General features: G+C 54.0%; 3 protein-coding genes across 3 annotated transcripts in view; 1 reads left to right on the top strand and 2 right to left on the bottom strand.

Annotated features, from left to right (window-relative positions):
- Window positions 1-7,452, top strand: part of P2RX3 (purinergic receptor P2X 3) — a 29,203-nt gene extending 21,751 nt beyond the window's left edge. The window contains exons 9-12 of the mRNA XM_086677389.1: window positions 4,274-4,367; window positions 4,685-4,750; window positions 5,368-5,445; window positions 5,880-7,452. Coding sequence (XP_086533515.1) covers window positions 4,274-4,367; window positions 4,685-4,750; window positions 5,368-5,445; window positions 5,880-5,993 — 352 coding nt within the window. The 3' untranslated portion in view covers window positions 5,994-7,452. The remainder of the gene's footprint in view (window positions 1-4,273; window positions 4,368-4,684; window positions 4,751-5,367; window positions 5,446-5,879) is intronic.
- Window positions 7,453-11,050: 3,598 nt separating this feature from the next.
- LOC112865110 (proteoglycan 3-like) lies at window positions 11,051-15,064 on the bottom strand. Its single transcript, XM_086677385.1, has 6 exons — window positions 14,977-15,064; window positions 14,511-14,651; window positions 13,761-14,074; window positions 12,950-13,081; window positions 12,026-12,137; window positions 11,051-11,228 (listed from the first exon to the last, which is right to left on the bottom strand). The coding sequence occupies exons 2-6, from the start codon at window positions 14,569-14,571 to the stop codon at window positions 11,170-11,172; spliced, it is 678 nt and encodes a 225-aa protein (XP_086533511.1). The 5' UTR covers window positions 14,572-14,651; window positions 14,977-15,064; the 3' UTR covers window positions 11,051-11,169.
- A 5,075-nt stretch (window positions 15,065-20,139) lies between these two features.
- PRG2 (proteoglycan 2, pro eosinophil major basic protein) lies at window positions 20,140-21,442 on the bottom strand. The gene is made up of 3 exons (XM_086679328.1): window positions 21,239-21,442; window positions 20,753-20,884; window positions 20,140-20,262 (listed from the first exon to the last, which is right to left on the bottom strand). The coding sequence occupies exons 1-3, from the start codon at window positions 21,440-21,442 to the stop codon at window positions 20,140-20,142; spliced, it is 459 nt and encodes a 152-aa protein (XP_086535454.1).
- Between the last annotated feature and the right edge of the window lie 213 nt (window positions 21,443-21,655).

Here is a 21,655-nt window from a genome sequence, read left to right as displayed (position 1 = left end):
TGTCCAGGGTGGAAAAATTAGTCAAAGGCCACAGAACCACGCCCAGACCTCCAAGACTCTTGGAGGGGAAAATCCTAGCCATGTGGCATCATTGGAATTTGCTCTCTCCCTGGCTACTCTTGAAAACCTCCCCCATTTTTTTTAATGTTTATTTATTTGGGGGTGGGGAGGGAGACAGGATCTGAAGCAGACTCAGCCCTGAGAGCGGAGAGCCCCATGTGGGGCTCGAACTCACCAACCGTGAGATCATGATCCGAGTCGAAGTCGATGCTTAACTGACTGAGCCACCCAGGCACCCCCAAAACTCCCCAATTTTAACTCACTCTTCGTTCTTTGGTGGGTAACTTCTCCTCCCTGAACCCCAGGTCTCTCAGCTAGAAAATTATGGATGTTTGTAACAGTCAGGGTAAATATTGCTAACTGCCGTAACAAACACCCCCTCAGCTTGGAGGCTTCACACAAATGTTTGTTTACTGCCCATGGCACAGTTCACACTGGGTCAGCGCAGTTGTTCGGGCAGCTGGGCTCCTGTCACCTCTTGAATCAGTCTCCCCTAGGGCCTGAGTTCACCCCTAGTTCCCCAGTGGCCGGCCATGAGGAAAGAGAGGATAAACAAGGTACGATGTTCCAACACACCTCAGCCCACATTTGGCAGACTTCACTTCCATTCACATTCCATTGGCAAGAAGTAGCCAAGGCCCCCGCCTTAGTTCGATGCAAGAGGGCGGGCAATATGGTCCAGCCACATGCCAAGAGAGAAGACACCCCAGACCCTGGTGCCACAGGGCTGGGCCAGATGCCGTGACACTCACCGGCCACACTCGAGAGCAGAAGTCAGGACTCCCGGGCCCTTCCCTGCTTTTAGCCTGGGCCCTCCCTCCCTGAGCACCGTGCTTCCTCCCTCCTACCCAGGAAGAGAACCAGTCCCTGCCAACCCGCCTCCGAGGGTGGGTGGTTGGTGAGATAATGATCTTATCATACGTATTGCCTCTTGGAAGGCAGGTGCTGGAGAAAAACCAAGTCCGCTTTGGTTTTTCTCCCTGTTCCTTCACATTCCTTCCCAAGATAAATTTAGCCAGCCCTCGCTTTGAACGCAGTGCCCAGGATGCTGACTTTTTGTTCTCCGAGTCAATGTGAGAGCATTTTTCATGATGGTAGCCTCAGGCTGGGAATGCAGACTTCAGGAGCGCAGTGCCAGCCTCTGCCCTGCCCCAAACACCTGTGACCCACAGTCCCACCCCAGCCCAGTCCCCGTGGACAGCAGGTGCCTGAGCTCTCCAGGGATGTGAGCAGAACACAGAATACAGACGGGCTTTGAGATCTGGCTCCAGGTCTGCTTCTGTCCTTACTGGCCACCTAGAGCTCGGAGGCAGCACATTCAGGATTAAGGGCAGAGATTGGAATCCCGGCTCAGGCAGGTCACCTCCTCCTCTGTCTCCCCATCTACAAATGGGTCCTCGCCCCTTCTTCATGAGATTAACTGCATGAGATACTTGTCTTAAGAGATTTGCATATTTTCTGGTATTCAGTTAACAGGAGTGGAGAAGGTGATGGTCTACACTTTTTCTCAGGCCAACCTGAAAGCCACAGTGAGGACTTCCTGGAGCCTCTGTCCATTCCAGATGCTTCTTTTCTGGACTTCTTTAAAATCTCCTGAGAGGCCTCCTTGGACCACTGTATTCTTGGACCTCCTCGTCATCATAAGAGTGACTTCCTTTCTGGGGTCTATTTTGCATCCCCCCTCCTGCTGGTGCGGCCTGGTCCACTCCCTTCTGCCTGGTCTGTGAAGCCCTCCGCCGCCACCCAGACCATATCTTATCATATCTTGGAGGTGGGTCCAGCCCCTCCCCTCTGTCCCCATCCTCCAAGACTGCTTCTTAGGGTTAGGTCTTTGGGCTCCTCTCAGCCTCCTTCCTGGGGCCACTCCCATTTTCACTCTGGGTCTCTGTCTCCAGAAGATCATCCTGCCCTCCCCTGCCTCCCCTTTTGGCTGTGGAGTCCACAGGACACACGTTCCCAGGTCAGGCTCCCTGGGGAAGCTTCCCCTCACTGGCTAGGTTTCAGCCTACTTTTCAGTCCGGGGCAACAGGTGCACCATGTGGGGACACACACACACACACACACACACACACACACACACACACTGGCTGGCTGTTTCCCCATGGGAAACGTGGGGCCCAGATTCCTTCCGGACCCAGTTCACCCCTTCTTCCTCTGATGGCCTGTGGATGCCTCCCACGGCTGCACCCACCTGGAACCAGAGGGTAGGGAGCTTGGCCGAGGCAGTCTCTGCAGACCAGGCTCCCAGGCCCTGCAGAGAAGGGCAGAGTGTCCAACCCAGAGATGGCGACAAGTGTCGAGACAGTGCCTGTCCCAAAGGACGGGTCTCCGTGTTTACCCCTGTCACTAACAGATCTGCAAGGGGGACATGAGCACCCCCTCTTCCTAGACATGAAAAGTGAAACCCTGAGGGCTGGATCACATAAAAGGCCAAGCTGCCAACATGGAGTGGAGCTTCGGACCCCTTTCTGCCTAACTCCAAAATTCCTCACAGCCAGAGCAGACAGTGGCTGACATAAGTTTAGATGACTCTTCCCCAAGATGATCTTGTTCCCAAACCCGTGATCCCTCTGTTGTCTCAGCACTTGGCTGAGCATTTTACTCTCCCCGCTGTACAGATTCAAATGCAAACAGCCGTGGGAGGGGCGGCACAGCAGTCCGGGAAACCCCTTTGAGGAAGGAGTTTCTCAAGACTCCTCTTTCTGCTGGGAGAGGCCTGGGAACCTGTGGGGATCAGAAACACTGAAGGGGAGGGGTGCCGGGGTGGCTCAGTCTGCTGGGCTTCCCACTTGGGCTCAGGTCATGATCTCATGGTTCGTGGGTTCAAGCCCCGCGTCGGGCTCTGTGCTGACAGCTCAGAGCCTGGAGGCTGCTTTGGGTTCTGTGTCTCCCTCCCTCTCTGCCCCCTCCCCTGCTCATGCTCTGTCCCTCTCTCTTTCTTTCAAAAATAAAATAAAAATATTAAAAGATAAAAGAAGGAAAGAAAGAAAGAGAAAAAGAAACACTGACGGGGACACAGCTGCTGCACCAAATCGGACCCGTGTCAGGCCCACACACCTATGGGTTTTCTGAGCCCCTTCACTCCATCATCTCCCTTGACCCTCACCGTTTTCCTGGGACACCGGTATCAGGAGCCCATTTTACTGCCGTGGGTTAAGAGATTACACTTTGCTGACACTAGGGTTTTGCCTAGCATGGGCAGGGCGTGGGGAGGGGGTCAGGGGGCGGGGGGAGGATCAACCGGCTTTAAACAAATGCAGTTCACCTGCTTACTGACTGTGAAGCCACAGGCAGTCCCTTCACCTCCCGGGGCATCTTCACAGTGAGGTGCTCGGGGCCACCGTTTTGAAGGTGATCATTCTTACCTGTCCCCAGCAAGGTTCCTGGCACCCAGCAGCCCGGGAAGAGAAGGTGTAGAGGATATAGTCCTGAACTTGGGCTACTTCACCCCCCTCAGAGCCTCGCTTGAAAAACAGAGCAGTCACGTCCCTACCCAGCAGGTCTGTGACGAGGGTAGAAGGAGACAAGGTGTCTGAAAGGGCTTTTTAAAGCCTCTCTATAAATGCGAATGTATTTCTTCAGCAATAATAACAGCCAACAGCGGCAAATATCTCCTGCCTGCATACTGTGTTCCAGGCACTGTTCTAGACGCCCTGGGTGTGGGGTTCCATTCAATTCTCACAGCACCCCTGGGAAGCAGGACTTCTATATTATGACCAATAATAATGGAGGAACTTGAGTCTCAGAGGGGTTAAGGAACTGGCCCCAGGTTGCACAGCCGATAAGTGGCAGAGCCAGGCTTTGAGCCCAAGGAGGCTGACAAGCCTATGGGAGGGGAGCATCTGCTGCGAGCTGGGCCCTGAGATACCCAAACAAGTAAAACTGAAGACGCGTGGAGTCCAGCACAGCTCAGACTTTCATACACATGAGAATCATCTCTGGATATCATTTAAAAAGGCAGAGTCCCGGGCCCCACCCACAGAGATGCTGATTCCACAGGTTTGGGGGAGGGCTGGGAATCTGCCTTTGTAACAAGCCCCGAAGATGACGTCTGTGCAGAGGGCCAGCTAACCACACAGGGAGGACGGTGGCAGGCGTCCAGCAAAACCATCGATAAGAGTCGCTCAGTAAGCACAGATTGTAGGCTCCAGGGGACTCTGAAGGTTCAGGTAGGAGTCCCCAGGGCGACCCACCTGCCGCCTCTGGCCTCCAGGTTCGCCAAGTACTACAAGCTGGAGAATGGCAGCGAATACCGCACACTCCTGAAGGCTTTTGGCATCCGCTTTGACGTGCTGGTGTACGGGAATGTGAGTCCTCGGGCTGGGGTGACGGCGGGGCACAGGGGAGGAAACCCAGACGGGTCTTGGGCCCCGAAGAGCCTCCTCTGCTGGGGGCGGGGCGGGGCGGGGGGGCAAGGTCCTGCCACTGACCAGCTCTGAGAGCCTCAGCTAGTCACATCTGTAGTCTCTTTGCCTGGGCTGGGGCATGAAGGGCTGGGGCCTGCTGGTCCTCCAAGAACCCTCCACCCATGGGCTCTCTCTGGCTGCGAGTCCACGTTCGGTCTCAGGCCTCAGGACCTCGTACCTGACCCTCTGCCCACTCGCCTGGATCTTTGTGCATGCAGGCTGGCAAGTTCAACATCATCCCCACCATCATCAGCTCTGTGGCAGCCTTCACCTCTGTGGGAGTGGTGAGTTTAGCCCCTCCAGGCTCAGACAGGAAGCCAGTCAAGGTGGGGCTCCAGCTGGGGATGGCGGGGGGGGGGGGGGGGGTGGCCCAGGTAAGCCCTGCTTCTGCCTAAATGTAAAGCCTGACCTCTTGCCAGATGCTTCAGTCTGGCAAGGGGACTGTCCCCCACCCCCAGACTGGTTCAGTCCTGAGTGAACATGTCCAGTCACGGAGAGCTCATTACCTCCCCGTTTGTGGGAGGGACAGACTTGGTTCAGAGCTCCTGTTCCCCACCGTGAAGGTGAGGGAGGAGACTCCAGGAGTCCACAGACCTAAGGAACAGAGCCCTGCTCCCAGGGACTCCTACCCCCTCACCCTCCGCTTCTCCCATCAAGTCCTCTCCCTGCATTTTGGTCTGGGGTCACTGCCAGGAACTGGAGATTCAGGTGATGAAGACATTCTGCCAAGCCCCTGGACATTTTTCCAAGTGGAAACATCAGTCAGGTGTCTTTGGAGGACTCCTCCCGGCCCCTGGCCTGCTGTCTGCCTGAGGGCAATCGTGCCCACTGCGGCTTCCTGCCAGCCCGCTCCTCCCCTCGCGGGGCAGCCCCACTGAATCCGCCCTGCCTCTTCCTCCAGGGGACCGTCCTCTGTGACATCATCCTGCTGAACTTCCTCAAGGGGGCCGACCAGTACAAAGCCAAGAAGTTTGAGGAGGTGAGCTGGAGAGGGTGGGGGCAGGCGCATGAGAGGTGGAGGGACAGGGCAGGGAGTGGCACTAGGCCCCAGAGACTCTCAATCGCTCCCCCTTTTGGGGACTTCTTCAGGGGAGCTCATTGGGCCTCGGTGCAAGTTGGGGGTCCAGAAAAGAGGGATTTGGCCAAGAATGGGCTCTGTGGAGACCCTTGGGGGCTCTGTGGGTCATCACTGCCGACACCCCCATCTACTCATTGCCCCTCTCCGTTTCTGGTTAGCTCAGGTTCCTGTCTGCCCTTGGGGTGCACGGAAAGACTGTTGGGATCACGCAGACTTGCTCGAGCTCCTGGATAAGGAGGCCGTGAGCCCCACCTGCTGTGTCTGCCAAGTGGGGTCCCCACAGGAGGACCTTCCCCATAGTTAGAGCACGATAACACCAGCCTTTCTATCTGCAGGTGGACGAGACGACGCTGAAGGTCACCGCCTCGGCCAACACAGTGTACCCCAGCGACCAGACCACCGAAGAGAAGCGGTCCACAGATTCAGGGGCCTACTCCATCGGCCACTAGGGCCCCTTCCCGGGGCTCCATCTGCTCACCCTTGGGCTCCAGGCCTCCCACTAGGGCACCCACCTAGGCAAGGGGGGGAGGCAGAGAGGGGGGCCTTCGTTTCTACTGTGCACCCCAGGAAGCCACACTGGACCCAGGTGTCTGGGCCTCGCAGCGCTCTGGCAGACAGGTAGCCCTCCCTGCTAAGACCTCACTCTCCCCTTCACCCCTTGCCTCACCTCTGTCTGCTTCCCTGGACCCCTAGGGCAGTAGCACCTGAGCTGCCCCCCTTCCCAAGAGTAGAGAGAACAACAGTGATAATGAGTGGCCACAAGGCACTACTAAGTGCCCGCCAGTGTCACGCACATTATCTCATTTAACCCGTAGAATAATCCTGAGGTAGATATTAGTTTCCCTGTTTTGAAGATAAACTGAGGCTCAGAAAGACTGAGTCATTTGCCCAAGGCCACACAGCCAGGAAGCATGAGAGCTGGGATTTAAACCCACATCTAACCCCATCACCCACAACCCCACAAGGGAAGCGTGAACTCCCCGGGGGCATCTGTCCCCTCCCCGCCCCCCCTCCCAAGCTGCTTCAGCCTTCCCCACAGCTACCAGGGTCAGGTTCAGCTTAATAAAGAGTAAGCCCCATGCTTTCAACAGGAACTCGGGACCCATTTTAGGGGAGATCAGTTAGACAGGGACGTGGGGGTCTCTTTCTCTGCCTCGAGTGGATCCCCAATTCAGAGGGAAAGAGGAAGCATGACTGTCAGCGAAGTTTTCCGTTGCTCCGTCCCCAACCAGGAGAGGACCATTCTCTTCTCTCTCTGGGACCCCCACATACTCACACGCATCGGGCCCCCTCACTCCAGGAGTGGAACTAGCCCCCCACCCCCTTAGGCTGGGGTGTGATTCCCAGACCCCGGGGCCCTTTTCTAGCTGGGTGGTGCTTCTTTGCAACACCAGTGAACAGGCTCCAGTGAGGCCCAGTGCCCCGTGAGCTGCTGGCCAGCCAGGCCACCCCCCACATGGCCCTAATCAGTGGTCAGTCTTCTACTGCTAGAAACCCTCTCATCCCACTCTCCTGTGTACAGATGAGCCAACTGAGGCCAGAGAGGGAAAATGACTTGTGTCACACAGTCAGTGACCAAGGGAGAACCCAGCTGTCCAGGCGCTGAGGGAAGAAAGCAAGAGCAAGGAGCCAGAGAGGTCACCGGAGAAGCATCTGGTCCCCCCACACCTCCATCAGCCTGACACCCCCTCCTCCCCTCTGGGCTCGCCTCCCGTGAGACGCCCAGGCATCTCCCCAGGGCAGAGTTCCGGAGCAGATTTAGGTCTTTAGGAAGCCTGAAGGATATACAATTTGGGGTATCTTTTTAAAATAATACTAAATTAGGTAACAGAAGGGGCTCCTGCAAGAGGGAGGCCCCAAAGTAATCAGTTTCATTACCTCCCAGTAAAACCACGTCTGGAAAAACTGGAGCGGAGACATGACTCTGTGGTCTCAGCTGCAGTGAGCTTGCCTAGGGATGGAGGGCTCGCCCCTCTACAGAAGGCGCAGGGAGACGGGGAGGGGGCAGCTTTGGGGGTCACTCGGGAGGGACCAGTGTGGGAGCAGCGGGCACTCGCAAAGGCCTGAATCCAGTGATTCCCCCCCTCCCCCACCAGGGGAGAAGGCATCAGGCCCATCACCCCCCACACACACCTCATCCTCAAGCTGGTGGGGTAACACCTCCCCGGGGGTGCCCTCCGGCTTCGGGCCACGTCCAGAGATCTGACCAGCAGAGACGGCGGTGGAGGCAGTGGTTCTGGAGCGGGGAGACTCACAGGCATCCCCAGCTGGGCTCACAGGGGGGCTCCCTGCAGAGCAGCCTGAAGCAACCTTGTCCTCCCTTTCCTCAGTGCGGCAGCCGCCCCTGGGCCCACCCGCAAGCGTGTGAACTCGCGAGGGTGAGCCGGACGGGCGAGCCACACTGCGCTAAGTCACGGCTTCGGTGCGCCAGGCCGAAGGCTGCTGTCTGTAGTGATAACGCTGCCGGCTGGGCTCTGCCGCATCGTGGCGAGATCCATCCACCCTGGAGGGGTCGCGTGGCTGTCGGATGGAGAAAGAAATCTGGGATCCATGGAAGTTTGAACTGGAGCCCACGCTCCCTCCTAGCAGGTCCCTTGCGTCTTGAATGACTCCGCGTAGAAGCTAACTGCCCAATGGGCCCAGGGCGCGACACATGTCCTCTACTGCAACCCTCATCGTACAGAAGGGGGGCTGAGGCTAGTAAGGAGGAGGGACTAGACTGGCAGAGCCAGGCCTCGAAGCCCGAGCATTAGGACTCCAGGGTCTGCAAGGTTGACTTCCGTGCCACAGCTGAGAAAACCCAGGAAATCTGTTGGCGCCTTCTATGTGTCAGGCTAAACTAGGCGTCTAGGCCGCAGGAACCCGAAAACCTCAAAACCTCATGATTTAATAGAACCGAGTGGGTCAGACAGCCCCCTCCCTCCACCTGGTGGGTGTGCCCAGACACATGGGAGCCCAGGTCAAGAGCGGCAGGGAAGGGGGACCTGGAGGCTCATGGACCATCGAAAGGCCAGGCCCGGAAGAGGCTTATGTCACTTCCAACCACACTGCCTTGGCCAGGCTCACTAGCATGACTAAGACCCCAACTTCACCGCAAGGAATACTGGGGAACAGCCTTCCTGGGTCCTCAGGAAGAGGAAACAGTGAAGACACCACCTCTGCCTCATTATCCCCACTTTTAATGGCCTCTCTTCTCCACAACCCTCCCAGCCCATGGCCGCTGACAGTTACACACCTCCTTCCCTTCTGTGTTCCTTTTCACAAAACCTTGTTTTCTGCAAGCTACCCATCAACCTCCCAGACGGATTAATAGATAACACTCTCGGGAGTTTCTTCTCCCGACAGTATTTGCTTTCTCAATCAAGGGCTTTTCAAGACGGAAAGGCCTTAAACATCCAAAGATATGAATATATAATTGTTGAAGTTAAGGCCCACTAACTGACAGTGTTGGACCTTTGAGGGGTAGCTTATCTACCCTATCATGCCTCAAGCAAGCTTCAGTCTGCAAGGATCTGAGCTCCTCTCCATTCCCCTCCCTCCCTCTATCTCTCGTATTGCCTGGCAACATGTTGGGCAATTGGCATTGGCTACAGCTCATTCCCCATCAAGGAGAGAAGTGGAGGCTGATAAGAGGGAGCTTGCCATTCAGCCAAAATAGTGGACCCAGAGCTCCCTATGCAAAGCTTCTCTTGCTGACCATCCTTCCCACCACCCACAGCCAGATTCCATGGTTCTTTTAGAAGCTGAGCATCAAGAATTAGCTTGTTGAAGTATGCAAGGCAGGGATTTGGGTGGGGATCTGGCCCCCAGGCAGCCCCCTTTCTCTGCCCTTGGGAAGACCAACAATGCTGTGATTAGGAGCTTCCTACCTGATGTCCATCTAAGGTAGACGGGTACCTACAGGTAGTCCCTGGGTCCAGCATCGGTGACATTCATCGCAATGCCCAGGCTCATTATCCGGTTGCCAGGGACCTGCTGATATTCAGGGGACCCACCTTCTGCTTTTCCACTTCTTCTGTGGTTCTCCATTCCTGTCCTATGCCATTAACTCCAGCACCTTCAGAACCAAAGCACATCTGAGAATACTGTGCTTTTGGTTCCTGAAGCTCTGCATCCCATCACGTGCCTAAACAGATACACACGGACACACACAAACATAGACTTGTACACGGGTATGGCAGACATGCACATACATACACACTCACAAACATATGGGTCGAAGACGTACAAGTACCCACATACACATGCACGCGCAGAATCGGGCATGTAAGGGTGCAAAGCTATACAGAGATACACAAACATCCAGACATATCCATAAATATACAGAGACGTTGAAAATATACCCACACTCCACACACAAATATACACCGACTCATACAGATTTATGCATATATTTACAAATACAGATTCACGTATACACAGATAAAGACAGATATACAAAGACTGACTCATGTACACACCAAGATACGTATACACACGTGTAGCTGGGCACTTACAAAAATACTTGTACATTCTCCCTGCACCCCATGTAGAGCTGTACCCCAAGAAGCATATAAGTGGATCCTCTATCTATCTCCCTCAATCTCTCTCTGTCTCCATTCTCTCCTCTCCCTCTCTCTCTCTCTCTCTCTCTCTCTCTCTCTGTCTCTCTCCACCACACCCCTCCAACAACCCTGGGCTCTCTGCCCTCTTAATGCCCAGTCCCAGGTCGAGCTTCCTGCTTCTCAAGCCCAGATCCTTCCCGGAGCCCAGCATCATGCCTGGAGATGCAACATGTTCTGGCTAGGTGTCCCCAGGGGCTGAGGAAGTGAGGTGAGGGAAAGAAGCTGGGCCCCCGGGCTGTGCAATCAGGATGGGAGCCGCATGGCCACCAGACTCTCTAACTTTTGCCCCCAAGGCCCTCCTGGTGGAAGCAGCTCCCTCCTAAGAATGTGTTCCCTCTCCAGAGGTAAGCTGGGAATGGGGAGGAGGGAGAGGGAATTGCAGTGGGGGAGGGGACACACCTGGGAATAGAGAGGAGAACACATCTCAGAAGTTGGGGACTGTGAACTCACACGCTGGTGGCTGGGAGAATACAAAGTAGGGGCCAGTATCTGAGGCCAGGAAGACCCGGGTCTAGAGGAGCAGGGGGCCTAGGTGAGACTTCCTCCCTCTCACCACACCCCACGTACACCTCAATTCTTCAATGGGCGACATCACCTCCACCTTGGAAAGCCACCCCCCTCCCACCCCACCCTGCTCCCCATCCCGGATCCAAACAAAGCAGGAGGGCCCGTCTCCCACCGCACCAATGAGGCCAACCCCCAGAGCCTGGGGGAGCGGGGGGAGGGCGGGGTGGAATCCGGGCCCGGCCGAGAAGGGTGGTGGAAAGCCCACCGCCCAGTCAGGGCTTGGCCACCGGCCACCGCCACCCACCCCCACCGGCGCCCGGCCGCCTTTCCTCCTGGCCACCCCGCGCCCACCCGGGGCCCTCCAGCGTGGGCAATAAAGAGACGGAGTCAGGAGATGCTGTGGGAAGTCTGGGTTTATGGCCAGAAGAGGCTGGGGGACAGACCTGGGGCGCAGGGGCCGGGCGGGGGGTGCGAAGGGCGGGGGATCCGAGGCAGGGGCTCCGCAGCCACGGGCTCAGTAGGAGCAGACAAAGGGCAGACGCCTTTGGCCTGAAGCGCGCCGCCAGTGACCACCTAGCAACGGAAAGCACAGTGAGGTCAGCCGCTTGTGGCCGTCCTCCCCTCCTCAGGCACCACATACGGGTCCGGATCCAGGTTCCCGCCGGGGTTATGATCTGGCTGCTGTAGTTCCCACGCGTCCCCACCAGCTAACGTGATTCTTCTCCCCCGGGGCGGGGGGAGGGGGGAGGGGGCGGGGAGAGTGCTGCTAACGGCTTTATTCCGTTTCATCTTCACGGTGACGCCAGCAGGTGGGTGCTACCCTCACCCCCATTTCACAGATCGGGAAGCTGAGGCTTAGTGGGGGTCATAACCTGCCTGGGTCTCAGAGCTGGAGGCGGATGGCTACCGTCTTACTCCAGCACATGCGGTCTCAGCCCTGGTGCCAGCTCCCTCACATCTGGCATCCGTGCTGTTCCGAGCTGGCGAATTATCTGTCAGCCAGCCCTCATTCCCACATCTCTCTTGGTCCCTCGTCCGTATCTTACATTCACATCTGCTACTCTCATCTGTCACATTAGTCACTCCGCCTATCAGAGCAAGGAAAGCAGTCCCTGGGCCCTGAGCCTAGCTCTGTCAGTGAAGGTGGAAAGCCTCCAGCTAGCTCCCAGACAGGGCTCCCCATCACCTGGGTTTGCTCTGAGGAATCCCTACATTCCGGCCCTTCTCACAGAGGACATGTCCCCCCAGCCGGGGGAAGGTGTGAGTTTGGGGAGGTGTGTTGGGGTAACTCAAAGGGACAGTGTGTAAGAGTCTACCTCTCCACCCCCACCCCCTCCCCTTCCCCTTCCCGTGGCCCCGGTCCCCCTCACCTGTGGTGCACAGGGTCACACAGTTGCCTTGCCCTTGGAAAGGCTGCCCTGAGGCCCAGTATCCAAAATGCCAGCAGCTCCCATCGGTCCATTGAAAGCTCTGGCTCTTGAACTAAAGTGATAGACTGGGTAAGAGTACAGATGTCCAGAGAGACAGACCCAGGGGCTCCAGAAAATGCTGAGTATTCCTTTCTCCTCTCACTGCCCACCCAGCGGGGAGCCAGATACCCTAGAGACCCATCCTTGAGGGTTTGCAGGCCATGACAAGGCAAGAGCAACCAGGACTCCCAACTGTCACACAGAGCAGGCTTGTCAAGCCTTACTGTGCATACGAATCTCCTGGGAATCTTGTTAAAATGCCAATTCTGATCCAGGAGGTATGGGGTAGGGCCCAAGATTGGGCATTTTTAACAAGCTACCTGGTTTGCTGCCCCTGCTGGTCCACGGACCACACCTGAGCAGCGAGCATCATGGTACTCATTTATCCACGACCCCAGATCCGCCTTGAGAGAAGAAGGACCCCATTCTAGAGATAAAGAAACTGAGGCCCCGAGGAAGTCATTCGGCTAGTAAGTGACTAAGCAGAGCATGGAGCCTGTCTCCTGACTCCAGTGATGCGCTGGTAAATGTTCAACAGCCAGCTCTGGGGGAAGGTGAGAACACAGAGGGAGGGAGGAACCCCGATTTACAACAACTGCCAAGTTCTTTGGTGTATATATGTCCACTGGGGGCACGTTTCAGGCTACAAGCACACAGTCACTGAGCAAGGAGCTGAGACCAGATGCCCACCATCATCGGTTCTCACTTCACGGCCTGCTGCCTCAAGGTCATCTCAGCTGCTGAGGTGAGGCTAGACGCCAGCAGAGGCTCCTTTGAGGCAATCAGAAAGAAGTTCCTGTCCCCCGAAGTTGGTGCCCCACTTACCCAGCCCCGGTTGATGGCTCCAATCCAGACCTCATTTTCGTTGAGTCCTCTGGCTGAGCAGAAGATGCGATAATCTAAGTTGTAGCTGTGTATGGAGATGAGGTTGCCTTGGTAGCACCTCCTGCAGATACTCTGCAGAAAGAAGAAATGGAGGGTAGAGAATTCGCTGGCTTTTCTCAAGTCTCTGGGTCTCCAGGACAGAGCCTCTCATCCCTTTTCAGGTCAGAAATCAGAGACCTGTCTGCCCCTCTCAATCCCATGTTTGGCTCCCTTTTGTGTTGTGAGGAACTTTTTGCAACGACTACAAATATTCAGAATAGTCAGAGCTACCGTTTGTGGAGAGTTTTAGTGACCCCGAGACTATTCCCAATACTCCCCACGTATTATCTCATTTAATCCCCACCACAACCCCAATGGGTTGGTACTGTTTATCTCCATTGTACAAATGAAGGTTCTGAAGCTCTGAAAGGTGGAGTGGCTCGCCCAGTAACACGGCCCACGAGAGTCAGAGCCAGGCTCGAACGCAGGCGTCTCTGATACCAAAGCCTTCCTTCCAGATCGGTGGTTCTCAAAGTGCCGCCCCCCAGACAAACAATACCATCATTACCTGGGAATTTGTTATAAATGCAAACTCTCAAGCCCCGCCCTAGACTTGCTCACCCAGAAGTGTGCTTTAACAAGACCTCTAGGGGATTCTGACGCACACTAGGTTTTGAGAACCACTCATCTAAAAGGGAACAGAAGGTTGAATCGAGTCTCTTCTCCCCCCACCCCCACCCCAGTCCTCCACAGTAGCTTCCCTGCCACTTACCTGAGCACATTGAAATTGCTGGGCCTGCCGCACCATCAGGAAGTTGCAGGTTTTGCACCCAGGACTGCTCGGAATTCGAATTACATCTTCTTCCTTGGGGCACTGAAAGTCCTTGTCTAGGGCAGCTAGGTTCGAATCCATGGCCTCCCCATCCTCAGATGTGACCTGACAGCTGGAAGCCTTGGCCTCCTCTCCCTCTGACTGAATCATCTCATCAGTCAGAGCCAGGTCTCCTCCCTGCTCCCCTGAACCTTCCAGATTCTGACTCAGATCTACTTGTATCTCATGGCTGTCCGGACTGCGGGCAGAATTCTCTGGGAAGGAGAGGTAACCTGCTGTCAGTTCTGGGTCTCCTTTCTTCCAGGACCATGGACAATGCCAAAGGCCCTACTTGAACCTTCCTAGAGCCATCTGGAGCTAATCCTGGATCTCCTTGGTGTTGGGTGAGGAGAGAACATTTGGGTCATAGGCACAAATGGATGAGATGCTAACTTCTGGCTGGCACCGAGATGCGTATTGTGAGGGTGGGTGGAGGCACCTGTGAAAAGCCCTTCATCTTCACAGGTGGGTGGATTTTAAGTTGAGGAGATGGCTAATCAGAGATGGGCTGGGTCAACTGGAGAGGGGTGACTGTGGCCCTGTCCCCATGAGGCAAAAAAAAAAAAAAAAAAAAAAAAAAAAAAAAAAAAAAAAACATACAGGAAATAGGAGAAAAGGGAAAGATTGGTAAGACAAGAAGGAGATGCTTACCCAGATGGAAAGCAGCAACTGTCCCCAGCAGGAGAAGGGGCAGGAGCAGTGGGCCTTTCATATCCACTCAGGTTTGGGATGGGGACACAACTCCAACCTCCTTCCTTGTGGGTGTCCTGTGTGTCTGCACAGCTCTTGGCACTTAGAAGAGACAAAATTCTTGTTAACTGGCTGATTAAGGGACAAACTAGAGCATTCCTTCCTTTCCCCCAACCCCTGGGGAACAGACCCTGAGCTGGAGAATTAGGAAAAGGACATGGGGTGTCAGCTCAAGTACAAAAGTCCCTTTTTCTGAAAGTGCCATCACCGCTTCCCTGGAACGGCCCTTAGCTCAGACCCTTGCCCCTGCAGGAATAAGCCTGCTCAGAGTCAGGGCCACTGTCATTCATGCTGGGGAATGAGGGGAGAGGATGGTGGCCTGAGGACAGGCTTCCGAGATGCATGCCATATTGGGTCAAGTACTCACTTCCAGGAGTCTGAGGCTTCCACTCTCAGTGCTCCTAGCTGCTGGGACCCAGAGGCAGCTCTTATACTGGGCATCTGGGGAAGTGGGAAGAGGCCAGGATGATTGCTTCAGGCTGGGGTGGGGAGCAGTGGAGCTGATAAGACTAAGTCTTGCTCAGTCCTCTCACCCTTGAGCCCTGATGCCTGCTGGGACTCCAGAGACCTATCTCCCAAGGCCTGCTCCATATGTGGGCACCCAGATGCCCCAGTGTGTTCCAAAACACCCCAGCTGACTACTGTCCAGGCATTATTACCACCCCTAAAGTGCCCCAGTGAACAATACCCCTTAATCCCAGGAGCAGCCTTCCTCTGGTGAATATCCCAGCTAATGAGGTAGGGAATCCCAGGAATCTGGGAGTGCATGTGGGGAAGAGGTGGTTGGCCAAGGGAGCCTCCGCCCTCCTGATCACTTATCTGGACCAGGTACTTTAAATGCATCACATCCATGAATCCTCACCCTCACCTTATGTATGGTTATCCTTACTTCACGGATGTGAAAAATGAGATTCAGAGAGAGAAAGCAACTTGTCGAGGTTGCACACGTAACAGGAGAACTGGGATTTGCAAGTCTTTTTGGCTCAAAACCCTTCTCTGTCTCTCTGTCTCTCCCTCTCTGTGTCTCTGTCTTTGTCGCTTTCTGTCTGTGTCTCTCCTTCTCTTTCTTTCTTTCTCCCCCCCCTTCCTCTCTCTCTTTCCATCTTTAATGTGTGAAAAATTTATGCTCATTCTTTTATGCTGTGGATCTAGATCAAGGTTCTCAACCTTTGCTCTATCACTATATAGAGCCAAATCTTTGTTGTGGGGGGCTGTCCTGTGCATCATAATAAGTTTAACAGCATCCCTGGCTTCTACCTACTAGATGTCAGTAGCACCTTCCCCAGTCATGATGATCAAAAATGTCTCCCCATATTCCCAGATGTCCTCTGGGGAACTAACTTGCCCCAGTTGAGGTTCATTGATCTAGAACATGCCATGTTGTCCAATCTCAAGGCTCATCTTCCAGCAAGGGGGCAGCAGTTAGAATGGAAAGTTTCATGCAGAGTCATTCAGATGCCCTGGGCCACCCTCCTCCCAACCCCCACTCCCCATCTCCCACCAGCTCTCTATCACCACTAGGGTCTCGACTAGGGGAAGTGAACAAGGCACTTGCCTCAGATGTGGAATTTAAGAGGGCACTAAAGAATTCAGTGGCCAAGAGAAACAATATTTTAATATAATCTTCTGTGAACATCGAAATAAATGCCAAAAAATCCATGATGAACAAAATGTCAAATTTTTAATCAATCAAGCCCAGCCAAATTCAGTGCAACACAGGGAAAGGCCAACAAGTGCTGAGCCCTGACTTAGCTGGATATCACTGCCAAGAGCTAGAAGACTTGTCAGGGTGGGTGTCTCAACTCTGTGACATCCTAGCTGGGCCATGCATTTTTGTTTCTTGGATTCCATTCCAGCCTTCCAGTACTCAAAGCACTAGGGGAGGTAACCCAGAAGGTGAAGAGGCCTGGGTCCTTCTCCTCCTCCACTCCCTCAGGGTACCTACAAATGGAGAAGAATCTGAAAGCTCATTTCTGCACCCAATTGCAGAGTAACGGTCTTGGCCATTATCTCCCCGGCCCAACGGACTTGACTCTCAGCTTCTCTTCCTGTCTTGGAGGCTGGGGGTTGGACCAATTCCAGGCCCCCAAAAACCTGGTCTCCAGATTTTGAGCTTGAGGCCTCCCTAGTAGGAGGGCTAGACCCTCTCTCCATTTTTCTTACTCATCCGGGGCCCAGGCCAGGGATATCATTTCATTTGTGTTTGGGATGACCACTAAAGTCAGCTAGTTCCATGAGCCAGCACCATTATAAGCTTTATGTGTGTCATTTAATTTGAACATCCATTTCATAGATGAGGAAACGGCATCTCAGAGAGCTTAAGACACAGCAAGTCAGAGACAGGCCTAAACCCAGGCCTTCCAGCCTCTTAGCCACCCCAAAGCTGCCTTCCTTCTGCCTCCTCTCACTGACCTCCCTTCTCTATGACTTACCCCTCTCCCTGTTGACCCTATTTTCTTTGCACACAAACCCTGGGCAAAGACATTCCATTGACTTCAATGACCTCCTTCTTCCTGACCACAGTGAAGCTTGTCTGATTTAAAACTGGAAATAATATTTTTGAAGGTCCACCACGGACCAAAGACTACGTTTCATTAAGGATTTTATATCTATGGTCCTACTTAATTAATTTTACAATCATCCTGCAAATTAGGTATTGCCTTCTCTAGTCTACATATCTACTGCACGAGCTCAGAGAGGTTAAATTACTCGCCCAAATTCACACAACTATTAAGAAGTGACCCTCATCTGTTTGACTCCCACATCCTCGCTTTCTTCGATATGCCCAACTGTGTTAGCCCCAGTGTGGCCAACATGTTCATCATCCATGAGACTCCAATGCTCTGGCTTGCTGTTTGCATTTATATTCATAGGGATTTCAAACTCTGTCTCAAGATTCAGCCCAGCCCCACACTACGCAGAGGGTGGGTCTCTCTATCTTGAGGGGCAGTGTAGTGTGACATGTCTTGGAATCATGAGTTAATGTCAGCTTCTCTGTGGCTTGGTCTTCTCATCCTCATGAGTGGAGGCTCATGACAGGACACTACATCTAATAAGACCACCTCTAATAAAGCGCCCAGAACATTGCCTGGCACGTGGGGTTGGGAGGTGGCCCTTGTCAGGAAACCAGGACTAGAAATGTGACCCTAATCAACAAATAAGCACCGAGTGTTGATTGAGCTCCTGCCCTGGGCTTTGCATGGTGTAAGGAACTCCAGGGATTCTGTTGTAAGCAAGTTGGCTTTACAGAACTTAGTCAACATCCTGTTGGAGATGAGAAATGACACACAAACCCATATTTGGTGATGTAAGCCCTCTTATTTCATTAATTTTGCTTTTTAAAAAATGTTTCTTGTGGACATATAGCATGCATCCTATAAAGTATACTGTATGGTGGGCAGCTCAGGGGATTTTTACAGTGAATGCACCCTCAGAACCATGCCCAGATCAAGAACAGAATGTTACCCAATGTTACCCGGTACCCAAATGCCTCCTTCGTGGCTTCCTCTTGACATTAATCCCACACAGAGGATCTCCATAGGCTGGAGGGCCCACTTCTGCCACGACACACGGTTCCAACAGACTTACGAAGAATAAGACAAAGTCCACTTATCACTTAGCATTGAACCTGGTACCTAGTAAATGCTTAATAAATGGGAAATAGTGTTACTCTTTATTATTCATATTGGAATAAAGGGAAGCCGTGTCTTCCCACGGCAGAATACAGTCTGTGAGGGCAAAGAGTGAAAGTTCTTCTTCAGTGGCATCCACCCCAGCACCCAGCCCAAGGCTGAACCCGGAATAGCGTTCCAGAGTTCCACCATCTTTGAATTCAGCAGACTGTCCTAGAAGGGCAGCTACAATGGACCTCGGTTTGATTTCCATCTTTCTCAACTAACTGTGAGAACTTGAGCAAGTGGCTTCCCCAATCTGGGCCACACTCAAAAAATTAAAGCTCTTGATTCACCTCTAAGACTCTGGAGCCATCTGTAATTGTATGTGTTTGAGGAGTCCAGGAAGAAAGGGGCTTCAGGGCATTGACTCCTTACTTTCTGTTCACTTCCCTGGCGGAGCAAGGATTCCTTCCCCACCTCTGATTGAGATTCCCTCCTGTCCAGCTGGGCTGGAGTCCTATGGCCCCAAGATGAACCCAAGAGTAAGGGAGTGTGCCCTGCCTCTCCACTGTGCCCCATCCCTACATGACCATGTCCTGGAAGCGGCCACAGGATCCTAAGGGTAGAAAGAACATGCTGTGGAGCAGACAGCCAAATCGCAACGTTGGCCACATTTAGGTGGTCTGCCTTAGGCAAGTCTTTGAACAAGGCCATAACTTCTCTGAGCCTGGTTTTATAAAATGGGGTAATAATTACTGCTCACACAAGGTCATCTTTGTAAGGTGCTTGCCACAGTGCTTGTGGGTGTGTAATAGGCAGCAACAATTAGTAGAGATTGTGCTTCTGTTGTAAACAACCATATGTTCCAGAATGGGAGGAGGCTAGGTCTTGTATTCCCAGGCCTTATATAGAGTTGGACAGATAGCATGTTGTCCTATATTGGGTTTCCCCAGAAACAGGCCCTGAGACAGGATTTGAGTGCACGTAGCTTATTTGGGAGGTGCAAGGACATTTGTAGGGAAAAGAGAATTCAGATGGACAAGAGACGGCAGTCAATAACATGTGTGCTACAAAGCCAGCTGCCTCAGTGGATAATGGGAAGTTAACCCCATTGGAAAACCCTGGGAGACAGTGCCCAGTACATGCCTTAGAATTAGTCCACTTGAAGGGCAAGGGACTAGGACACTCATACTCCCACTCCTATGAGTTACAGACTGTTCCCAGGGACATGTTAATTTCCTGGCACATTAAGACAACCACACTCTTGGGCATGCGGATGCAGGCACAGGACATGGAGAGTCCACCTGGAATGGTTGAAGACACAGGGGGGTTCTGACAGCATCTGCTCTGCTGGGGCTAGGAATTGGGTGTTGTGCGAAAAGAGCTACTGGACCCATTCTTCTGTCTCCAGGGAGAGTCCACAGTCCCCAGCCCATACTCCAGCCTCCCTGAAAGTGATCACTTCTGGCTTCTTTTATGAGAGACAGTGGAGTGGGGAGGGGCCGTCATTGTAGGGCAGAAAGTTCCTTAGGCGGGGCTAAGCAGAGAGGATCAATGATCAGAGGGGAAAAATCAGTTTCAGGAAAGCAATTTTATTGTTGGGATCTGGAAGCAGGGGCAGCAGGCAGGGAGGGGAGGCAGCTATGGGGGAGGTGCTCTGGACTCCTGGCTGGGTCCAGCTCAGTAGGAACAGATGAAGGAGAGGCACCCACAGCAATGAGATCGACACCAGTGGCCTCCTGGGAAGGCAGAACAGAAAGAGGCCTTCGGCCTCTAGTGCCCCCTGACTCAGCCCCAGACAGGCCTTTCCTCCCCTCCGCTCCACGTCTCCATGGCCACGGAGTCTCAAGACCCAGAAGGCCCCGCCCAGCATCTCCTCCGGGAGGCCCTCCTACTCCCCTAGGCCCTCCCATCTGTCATCCCCACTCCCCGGGCACCTCAGGTACACATGAAAACACATCCGCCACCACAGGCCCGCAGCCCAGTATGTAAAGTTCCAGCAACTGCCCATCGACCCAGTGAAAGCGTTTGCAGCAATCCTAGAGGAGGCAGGAAGAGAAGATGTGGGCGGGGGGGGGGGGGGGGGCAAAGAGAAAGCAGATAGGCAGAGCTCAAACTGTCCCACCAGGCATTTGCCCTTGATTGCTGGACCATGACGGACACTGTCCTGGTCAACTGAAATGCTGATCCGCAGTGATCACCATCAGCACATTCTATGCATCATAGTGATACGCTCATCCTCTGGCCCCAGCAAGAGGTAAGCAGGAGTTGCAAGCCCATCGCAGAGAGGAGGAACCAGCCTCACAGTCTTGCCCACATCCTACATGCAGACCGTGGCCCCAAACCTCCTTGCTCTGAATTCTTGGCTCTTCCCAGGACCTAGGCAGCCTCCTCGGTGTCCCACCAAAGTCGTCTATCTGTCCCCAGTTCTTTCGAGGATTGGAGGGGAAGCACAGACAGATCTGCAGCATTGTGAGGCACTGGCCGGGGTCAGGAGTGCACCCCACTTAGAGCTGGGACCCTGCTTACCCTGTCTACGACCTTGCCTCCGATCCAGACCTGGCGCTGGTTGAGCCCGCTGACTGAACACTGGATCTCGTCATTGAAGCTGAAGCTGAGGACAGAGGCGAGGTTGTCCTGGCAGCACCTCTGGCAAACTGACTGCCGGACAGGATAAAAGAGGAAGAGTGGAGTGCCCACCCCCCAAGGAATTCATGTCACCTTAGTCTTGGGTCTCTAAATCTCCAAAATTCATCTTCCTCACCCCCATGCTCGCCTCCACAGCCATCTGAAGGTTGGAGATCAAACTGCAGTTCCTGTTTCCACATGACCCTCACCTCTCACCCTGGCACCTCAGCAGGCCCCAGCCCCTGCTGACACCCCCAGGGTCTTCAATGAGGAAAATAATTAACGATGCAGAGGCTGCAGACATCTATCCCCGCCCCCCACTCCAAGTCTCAGTCTCAGCTCCAGGCCACTCACCCGAGCTTGGTTCAATTTCCTGACCTTCCTTACCGGCCGGAAGCGGGGGCAGGTCTTGCATCCAGAAATGCCCTCCAGTTTCACTGTGTCCTCTTCCTTAGGGCACTGAAAGCCCTTGTCCACCTCATCCAAGGCAGAGGCAAACTCTACAGCACCCTCCTCCTCAGGGGCATCTTCACCTCCAGAGCACCCCTCCTCCTCCTCCAGCAGTGTCAGCTGCCCCATAGGGGCTTCCATGGCCTCATTTTCTGGTATCTCCCCAAGCCTAGGCAGGGTCTCACCTCCATAAAGCTCTCAGAGTTAGACGTTACAGTCCCTGGCAGGGAGAAAGGCCAAGGGCCCCCTTCTTCACATCTACGCCTGCTCCTTCCCAGCACCATGGACAGCGCCCACCACGCCCCAGGCATCCGAGAGGGTTCAGTCCTGGAAAGAGAGGTACCTGGAACCAAA

This window comes from Puma concolor, chromosome D1, assembly GCF_028749965.1.
Source record: "Puma concolor isolate L17-30 chromosome D1, mPumCon1.1.hap2, whole genome shotgun sequence".
Classification (NCBI taxonomy): domain Eukaryota; kingdom Metazoa; phylum Chordata; class Mammalia; order Carnivora; family Felidae; genus Puma; species Puma concolor.
Note: the sequence above shows the minus strand (reverse complement) of the source record. Positions and strands in the feature narration are given on the sequence as shown.